Here is a 9,719-nt window from a genome sequence, read left to right on the forward strand (position 1 = left end):
ACCATGTCTGTTTCAGCACTCATTAGATCATCATTAGAAGTTCTTTCAGTATTATGTCTTCAGTACAGGGGCCAGAATATGACCTAAAGGGGCACTGGCCCCCATTGGCCCCTGTCTAGAACTGCCCTGGATGTCACATTAAAGCTACACATAGCAATCCAAAAATATTTCTTTTAATTTTTCTCATGTTCATTCAGTTCACTAAAACACATTTTTTTCTGCAGTTGTAGCTCTAAGATGTTTTTTTCTGCAGCAGCTCTCCATTTCTAAAGGATGGGAAGAACCTGATCGCGCTGCTGTTAGAAGGAACCACCACAAGAGGTCGCTGTTGTCCTTTGGCGTCATTACACTAACATGCCGCTTTGGTCCCAGAGGCTGGGATCTGTCTGCTCCTAAAGCAGAGGGAGCAGAGCGCTCATGTGCCCTGGGCGGCCCTAGGGGCCATTTATCTGTGACGCGCTTTAAATGCAGAAGGTGAACTGGAACCACCGAGGCTTCATCATATCGCTTCTTCACAACTTTATGCACGATAGCGTCACTTAATCTCCTCTGTGCCATAACTGGTCCAGATCTGCTGCTTAGAGACCTGCTGGATCTAGATGTTTTAAGGCTGCGCGTAAAGGTGGAGCAGGATTTAAAGGCAGGGGTCTGAGCACAGAGGATCATCCTTAGAGGAAATCAGCCAGCTGTCAGTCAGCTGAGGATGACAGCCAGGTGAGCAGAGCTGCCCTGCAGGTGGATGGGAGGTCACCATGTCCTTTACGCACCGACTCACTGCTCTGCTGCTCGGCTTCACCCTCATCCTCACGGTCAGTCCTCATCAGCTGCTCTTAAACAACTTTACAATGTGGAGATCTTTAAAAATATCAAGAATTTCCTGCAGAATACTTAACCGTTGTCTTACTTTTAAAGGTTTTTACCAACTTTTCCATTTTTAAATAGATCTTCTGTTTGAAACTGTCTTTATTTATTAATGTATTATACATCTTGTAAAATGCAAACTGTAAATCATCTCTCTTTGTTCATCACTGCAAGAAGAAGCCAGGTCTACTTTAATAGTAAACCAGCTTCTTTGCTCCACTGCATTTCTTCCTGGACCTGGCAGATAAGAGCAGATCCACTTTCTTTTCTTCTTGCGTGTAAAGTTCACATTTGGCTAAATTCTGGAAAACTAAAAGCCTTTTTTTTGTTTCTTCCTTCCGGGGTTTGAATGCAACAGGAGACAGTTTTAGGAGATGTTAGGTTTCTGCTTTTAGTAGATGCATCTGAGAGGATGTCAGCTGTCCAGAAATCCACTCAAGACAGAGAAACTGCGACTGTTTAGGTTAAATTGGAAGCAGAAAAGTTGGTTGGATGTGGAGTAAAGTTAAGGTCTGATTTGATTAAATGCAGAACTACCTGCTTCTTTTGAAGGATTTGCTGATTTTATAAAGTTTATTCCCATTTTGTTACTGAACTATTTTCATAATCTTTAGCTCATATCTGATTTTTTTTTATCAACACACATTATAAAGTATAGTAATTAATTCTTACTAATATAGATTTTTACACCTAAAATACATAGAAAAAGTATTTAACCCCTCCCCCACCGTATTTAGAGGATCTTGTGGTACAGTCTACGTATTTCAAACCAACAGAATGAAGATGATCCGTGGTTTCAAAATATTTAGATGGATTTCCAGGAGAATGAAGAATCTTTTTAAATGTGACCCTAATGCAGCAGCAGAGATGGAAAAACTTGCTGAAAGGAAAAAAATGGGAAATCTTCTTGCAATTTTTCATCAAAGATGAGATCATCTTAAATTAATAAGAGGTGAAACATTAACAATTACTGGACAGATCAGCCCCATGGTTAAGCATGGAGGTTGAAGCATCATGCTGTGGGAAAAGTCTTCTTCCAAATTTACATTAAATCTGGCCACAGTTGGTGGGAAGATGAATGGAGCTAAATTCAGGACAATCCTGGAAGATAAACCTGTGAGAAGTAAGTAAGTAAGGTTTATTTATATAGCATCTTTCTCAGACAAGCATCACATAATGCTGTACAATATGAGGCATAGAATGCAAAGCAGCACCATATAAAATACATATAGGCAAAATAAATAAAATCATAGCATGAGGCAGAAGCTGCAGAAGACAGAGGACTGGGGTGGAGGTTCCCTTTCCAGCAGGACAAACACTCTGGACATGCATCCAGAGCTGTAATATAGTGGCAGAGATCAATGCATATTCATATGTTAGAATGGTCTAGTCAAAGTCTGGGCAGTTAGCTTTGGGGGGGGCAAATATTTCCCCAGAGATTTGCAAGCAAAGCTGATAGAAATAACCCCCAAAGGACCTGCAGCTCTAACTGCAGCAAATGGAAGTCTGCCGTTCACTAACATGCTCTACTTATTGTTGTTCCTTAAGAAAAAAAAAAAAAGTATAAAATGCCCTAAAATTTGTATCGGAAGAGGAATCCCTAATCCATCTAAAGAGCTTAGATAATATGGCGAAGTTCTACACATTCTGCCATCAAAAATTAGTTTAAGGCCCTGTTATGTTGTTGGAGTCGTGTTTAACTTGTTAAACCAGCAAAAGATTAGCAGCAAAGTTTTTCAAATGTGGTCTGTAGACTTTGTCGACGTATCGTTTCTGTGGGATGATGACATTTATTTTTACTAAGAGGTCTAGACATCATTGGAGCAGAAAGCCACCAGAATCAATGTTTTCTGGGTGGGTTAGAGTCGGGTCGATTAAATGTTGCTTTCTGATTTATTTTTATACAGAGGAATGAAGTAACACTGCTGCCACTATAATTGAATTATTTTGAAGGATTGTTGATTTTGTTCTTCAACTTCACAGGTTATAAATTCCTTGAAATCTTTGTTATAATTAGCAGAATAATTAGTGAATCCACCATTGAAAGGACACAGAGAAGTCAATTTAGAAAAACTGCAAACCTTGTGCATTAACATTAAAGAGGAAATCTATAAACTTGCAAATGCATGAAGACAGTACTTTTCTTTCTGTCTGTAAATAATTCCCTGAATTTCTGGGAAAGATTTCTCTGTATATCAGGGTGGTCTTTTGTATTTATTAATAAATCTTGTGTATTTAGTAATAAACCACTTAGAAGAAAGACCAAAGCAGAAAGTATCCCAGCAAAAAGCATCAGTTTTCCAAAGTAAATTAAACTTCATCAATGTAGACAGAGAGTCTGCATAGCACCACAAGAGGCAATGAGATGTTACCACTGAGTCATCGCTGTGACTTTTACGTAGGGCTTGAGTACATTTGACCACCTATGTAAGGTTTATTTAAGAAGTGAGTAAAGCCTTGAAAACTTAACAAGTGTTCACTAATATATAAACCCTTGTGCTTTAGGGACATTCTACATCCTGTTCCAAATAAATAAAATAAATAAAAATTGATAAGTTTTGTTCTTACTGCAGAAAATGAGAGACATGGAATATTGAACTGTTAAAAAACAGCATTATGATATATATATATATATTTATTTTTACTCAGAAATCCTCTGTTTAAATTTAAAATACTTAGTGATTCAGTGAATCAGAAACTAGCTCATGATGGTTGGACTTCTGCATTTTTTCTTATGTCCTCAGAAACAGCATGTTTGATGTCAGCCTACAGGGCTCCTACTGGATCAAACCTGAGACTGGAACAAAACCAGATGCTCTTAGCATATCTTTACGTATTTTATAGATTCAAGCGGATCTATATTCCCTGAAACAAATATCTGGCTCCATAATGTAAGAAATATTCATTTTATTTTTGTTTTATTCATTTATTTGACAGGGACAGTGTACATTAATTAGCATTGCTGCAAGAATTAATCAAGTGGCCATTTTTACCTGTTGTCCCTGGACAGATCTTTAAATTGTCTACTTAAAAACACAGAAGTAAGAATTTTAATAACACAATAGAAATATAAAAAGAAATGAAACAGATATAACCCTTCAAATCTTATAGAGAAATATTCTCTCTCCATGATTAAATTCAATTCAGTTTATTTATATAGAACCAGTTCGTCATCTTAATTCCCAAAGAAAAATTAAATCTATACAGAGAAAATTGACTTTACATAGACAGCTCAATTATTTCCTACAGACAGATTCTAGTCATTGATTTCATAGGACTTGGATGATGTGTCAGCCTCTGTACTATAGAGCGAGCCACCGTGTCCTTTGGACTGCAGTAACACCTTTAACGTGTCAGCCTTCTAGTCAGTACTTAAGCTTCCCAAAGGCTTATTTAATTGTTCTATCAATCACAGGTGACTCTATCACGTTAAAACTGATGACTGGCTGATTTTAATTTTGGCTTTTGGTTTTCTTTTCACTGCAAAAAATTGAAATCTAAGCGAGTATTTTTTTTTTTAATAAGTGCATTTTGTTTTCTTGAACTTAGCAGGTAAGTGAGACACTTTGCCACTAGAATTAAACAATGTTCATTTAAGTTTAAATAGTCTTATTTCAAGTGCCTAATATCTAATAATTTTCTATTTAAAAGTAAAAAAAATGCTAATTCGATTGGCATATCACCTTATATATCAGCTCTAATTACTGATAAAAACACTTATTGTGAGAAACTTTGACTTATTTCTACATAATTTCTGCTTCCAGTAAGTTATTAACATATAAAGATTTAATTATTAAGAAAATATGTGATTGATGTCGATCTACTCAGAGTCAAATTCTTGCAAGAGGAACTTTAAAGCTTGGATCACTGGATGATCCCACTGTATGAGATCAGATAAGGAGAAAGATGTTAATGAGGTGTTATTCATGCACCACTAAAATGTAGAATTGATGAGTGTTTATTCTTTTTAGAGCAGAGCTAAAGCTGATTATTTTCCCAAAGATTCAGGATTAAAAACGTGGATAAAAAAGAAACAATCTGTTTAGTTCAGCAGAGAAGTTGCTTTAGTTCCTGTTCGATTAGCACAATGGTTTGTATCTATTTTCAGTTTTTTATTAATTGACAAAGATGAGAATAAAGCCCTTGTGGTTTAGAAATCCCACATATGCTCCCAGTGTTCCTCTTTTCTGATTTTCCCACTGAGAAATGCAACAAAAGCATGTATCTCATGTCATTTTTCTTCAAACTGGCTTATATTATGATGTTTATACATCAGATAAACAGTCAAACAAAAGCCTTAATGTAAAACAAAACAAAACACAGAGTGATAAGTGCAGACAGAGAACAACCAATGAGGTAAATGTGTTCAGTTTTAACCTTTAACAGGTTGAGATGAATAGTTTGGTTTAACACGACCTGAGTTCCTTCAGGAAGTTAGTTAAGCAAAAGAAATATGTGAGTTATAAACTGTCTGACAGCTCTGACATGTTGGCAGTATATCTCTGTGTAAACAGACCTCCCAGCACACTGGCATACACTCACTTCATCAATGGAGTCAGGTTTGCTGTGTGAACTCGTTCCGTTGGAGAGTTTTTCCTTTCATCCATATTGTAAGCTCCGTTGGTTTGTGTACTCTGTGTTTGAGTGTGCCCTTGGTAACCATCAGCTGTACCAGGACACACACGGGTACGATACGAAGGTGGCAACCGTTTATCAGCAGCCTGACAAAACGCTGACGTTAACCAGTAAGGTCTGCGTAGCTGCTGCTAACGAGGTGACCTCAATTCAGTGGTTTCCAAATTGTTCTTCCATTTGGTTTAGAAGAAAATGTTCACACTCTCCATTTCCCAGTAACTCCACCCCAACCTGTTCAGCCATCGACCATAAAGAAGTCATCTTAACCTTACACTTCAGTGCGAAGCAGCAGTGATGATCGTCTCCTCCTAGTCTGAGGCCTTGTTTCTGGCTAAAGGTAGATTTTCCCAATGTGGCACTCATTTCCCACTTTTTCACAGCAGTCAGAGTAGCCCAACCAACACTGGTCTTTTCACTCCCTAAAAAAGACCTGATGTCAGCCTCTTCATCGCTGGTCCCATTTTATCAGACTTTTATGGCTTTGTGATCGATCCCACTGCTCATTCATATAAACAGCAGCATCTCGTTAGGAGTTGTCCCATTTTGCTTTTCTTACCTTTCTTTAATGTTGTGGTCATGATATTGTTGGCTCAAATTACCCAAGAACCTCTTGGACACTAGGCCTGTTTTCAAGAAATATGCTGGAAAATAACATGCCCAAAATGAATTGAATATATCTCAAGAACTACAGAGTTTATTTTAATTGTTTTGGTATCAAAATAAAGGCAAGACCCCAGAAAATATGTTACAGGTCTAAAAACCATCTTGGGGCGAGTGCTGAGGACCCAAATGTCATGATAGGTTTAAGGTTTCTAACCCACATGCAGAACACACGGACTCAGGGAAAAAGTTCAACAGTTTATTGAACAAGGCACAATAATAAATGTACAGATCCAGGGGGTTATCGATCCAGGATTGGTCACGACTGGGTTTACTGCAGAGAGGTTTGAGAGAGTGGTTAGCTGAGGTCCAGGTAATTTGCAAGATGAGTGAATGCAGGTTTGTACCTGATCTGAGGTTTGAGCAGAGCGGCAGAGAAGGGGAACCAGGAGTGTCCAGAGGCTGTCGGCAGGCAGAGGGCTTGGCAGAGGCAGAGCTTGGCTAGAGAGTTTACAGGGACAGGTTTGAGTTTCTCTTACAGATTCTTCTGAGAGCGGGCAGGCAGGTCTTTGGCAGGTTTGATTCTCCAGAGTTCTTCAGAGATCAGACTGACAGATTTCCAACAGAGAAACTCTTCCAGATGTTCAGGTTTCAGGCAGGTTTAACCTGGGAAGCAGAGAGGACAAAAAGAGATTAGGTTCAGGGTCAGGTTTTCTGAAAGTCAGAGATTCAGACAGGCAGGTTGGCTCAGGCTTGCTAACCATAACTAACAAAACACTCTGGCGTCGGAGTGTAGCTCTCCGCCTCCATATGTACTGGTCTCCTGATGAGCAAACGAGCCGCACGTGGTGAAGTCAGCTCCAGCTCCAGGAGACCTAGAACACCCTCTGGTGGAGAAAGGTGGACAGACCTCCAGATCCCAACACCAAATTTGGGTCCTCATGTTATGAAAAGGTTAAAAAAAGACATCAGCATCCACTATATTTTTTATTATGTTACTTTATTTCTGCTCTATAACATCTAGCTTTGAATCCTGAGGTTGTGAGTTCAAAACCCACTCCTACAGACTGCCACTCTCAGTCTCTGAGCAAGACCCTTAACCCCACACTGCTACCCGGGCGCCCCATGATGGCAGCCAACTGCTCCCCGAGGGGATGGGTTAAATACAGAGATGAATTTCTCCTATATGAGATCAATAAAGTTTAATTATTATTATTCTGCGCCTGCGGCTCACTTCAATGACCTGAACCGTTCAGACTGGAGTCTGCTGGCCGTCGCATATCAGACGTATCAGTGTTCATGAGGAAAAAAACATATTTGCACAGAAAAAAAAATCAGAATTAAAGAATTTCGACCTGCTGTGTGAACGTGGGCTCAGTCAGGTGTTGGTATTTTACCATAGTGCTGCAGGTTTGAGCCTTCTACTTTCAGGTCCTGCTGCTTAAATCAGAAACTGCTATTTCCTCTTTTGCCGTTCAGCTTTGTACCAGAGGGAGTTACTCAGTTTTCTTCTTTTTTTTAGAGTAAATGGCTGCTCTGTCTGTGTAAGCAGGCATGACAACAAAGCCCTCATCAAACATTACAAGGATCCTCTATTTTCAGCAGTTTGTGCAATATGTTGTGTTTCTCACAGTCTTTACCCAGAAACATGTTTAACCTAAAAGACAAACTGATATGAGATATTTCCATGAAACTGGGGGCCAGATTTTTGCTCTTTAATTAATTACTTCTGTTAAACTCTGTTATCTCACAAGATTAGACACATTTTCGTTTATCCAGTTCTTTTTTCCGAATGAACTCAGAATAGTGTTGCTCTTACTCCCTGAGATCAACACTGACAAATTTAATCATTTTGTTGCTCCAACTGGGAATAAAAGGAGCAGAATGAGCTCATTGGGAGTTTTTTTTAAGCTCCCATCCATCATACGTTTCCTCCCTGAGTTGTAGAATCCAGCCAGAGGTGACTTTCAGAAACATAAATTTTACTCCAGAGATCTGAAATATGAATATTGCAGACAGCGGTTTGCTAATGTTGGTGTTAAAGTCCCTAACGTTTATTTCCTCCTCGTCTGACAGGTTAATGGGAGATTTTCTCACTGCTGGTTCGTCTGGGAGATGGAGAGAGCCAGAGAAGAATGTCAGACACAACTGCAGCAGCAGCAGAAGCCAGATGCTGCAGGTATAACTTTCCTAACTAACATTTAATAAATCTATCAAACTCAATTCAGAGAGAGAGAGAGAAAAAAATACGAAAAAGTGAAATTTGCTTGATTTATATGAGGAGGTTGTGTTGAGTGTTTTCTTAACACTAGTGGCTCATTCATTCACAAAAAGATACAAAAACACTTCTTATCTTGTTTCTCTTACACCAACTCATCTCCCTTTATGCAGCAACATCTCACCCAAAACAGACACAAGAAAACCCAAAATCTAAAAATAACCACATACAGCTCTAGAATGAATATACAATGCATCACATTAGATAGTTTAAAGGTTATGCATCTGTAAAATTGCAAACTCAAATAATGAAATATAACCCATTTTTTATTTATATAGTGCCAGTTCACAACACGCCATCCCAGGTTTTCTATCTGGAAAACCAGTTGATTGCATCGACTCATTGACTGGAAGGCAATCCCATGCTTGTAGCATGCTTGGCATGCAAGCATCTGCTTGAGGCAGAACACATGTCAGAGGATTGAAGGGAGCACATACAGTTAGTCACATTCAGAGAAACAGGACTGCACTGAAAAATGGAAGAAGCTCCGACATCTACTGTAAAACAAAGGTGCAGATGGCAGCAGCACAGCTGATATTTCTCTCCAGGATGGCGTCACAGCCAAACAGGAACAGAACTCAGCATTTTGGATCAGCTGAAGGCTTTTAACTACAGTTTGTTGACTCCCTGATGATAAAGAATTACAATAGTCCAGCCTTGAAGTAACAAATGCATGGACTAATCCAATCAAATGAAGTGACTCACTAATCTTCTTCTTCAAAGACTGGTCCAAAGACTATAACGTCTGTTTTGTCTGCATCCAGGTTTTTATGTCTTCAAGACATGCCTGTAATCTATGTAATGGGTTAGCTTCATCTGGATTTATAGACAGATATAGCTGAGTATCATCAGCATAACAGTGAAAATTAATCCTATGTTGTCTAATAATTCTACCGATTGGGAGCATGTATAAAGTAAAGAGAATTGGTCCTAGCACTAATAAAGTTGGCACTCCACAGGTAACCCTGGAACATGATAAATATTTATCATTAACATAAAAAAAACTGTCTTAAAAGCCTCACATACATCTTCCTGTAACAGGGATAGATTAATCTCATCCCGCGGCGCTCGTGGCCGGTTCGCGGCGGATGCGCGTGGGCCCCGGCCGGGGGCGGGGCCGCCTGAGTGTTTTCCTGGGTGGTGCGGTCGCGGTGGGTGTTGCGGCCGGTCGCCGGGGCTTGGTGCAGGGGGGCGGGGTGTGTTTCGGTGCTCTGTGGGGCCGGGACGTTTCGGTCGGCGCCGTGGGGGGGCTGGTGTTGGGCGCCCCGCCCTACTTCGGGGTGGCCGGCTGCCGGCGGGGCTCGCGGACTTGTCCCCGGGGCGCCGGCATGGAGGTGGCTGGGGG

The 9,719-nt window shown here is 39.8% G+C and overlaps 1 protein-coding gene across 1 annotated transcript in view; it reads left to right on the forward strand.

Moving 5' to 3' along the window:
* The first annotated feature begins 453 nt into the window (after positions 1–453).
* The window catches only part of LOC107100610 (vasoactive intestinal polypeptide receptor 2-like), a 55,433-nt gene continuing 46,167 nt past the window's right edge, over positions 454–9,719 (forward strand). The window contains exons 1-2 of the mRNA XM_015399159.1: positions 454–809; positions 8,173–8,275. Coding sequence (XP_015254645.1) covers positions 753–809; positions 8,173–8,275 — 160 coding nt within the window. The 5' untranslated portion in view covers positions 454–752. The remainder of the gene's footprint in view (positions 810–8,172; positions 8,276–9,719) is intronic.

The sequence above is a fragment of the Cyprinodon variegatus genome, unplaced genomic scaffold (assembly GCF_000732505.1).
Source record: "Cyprinodon variegatus isolate N-32 unplaced genomic scaffold, C_variegatus-1.0 Scaffold992, whole genome shotgun sequence".
NCBI classification, from domain to species: Eukaryota; Metazoa; Chordata; class Actinopteri; order Cyprinodontiformes; family Cyprinodontidae; genus Cyprinodon; species Cyprinodon variegatus.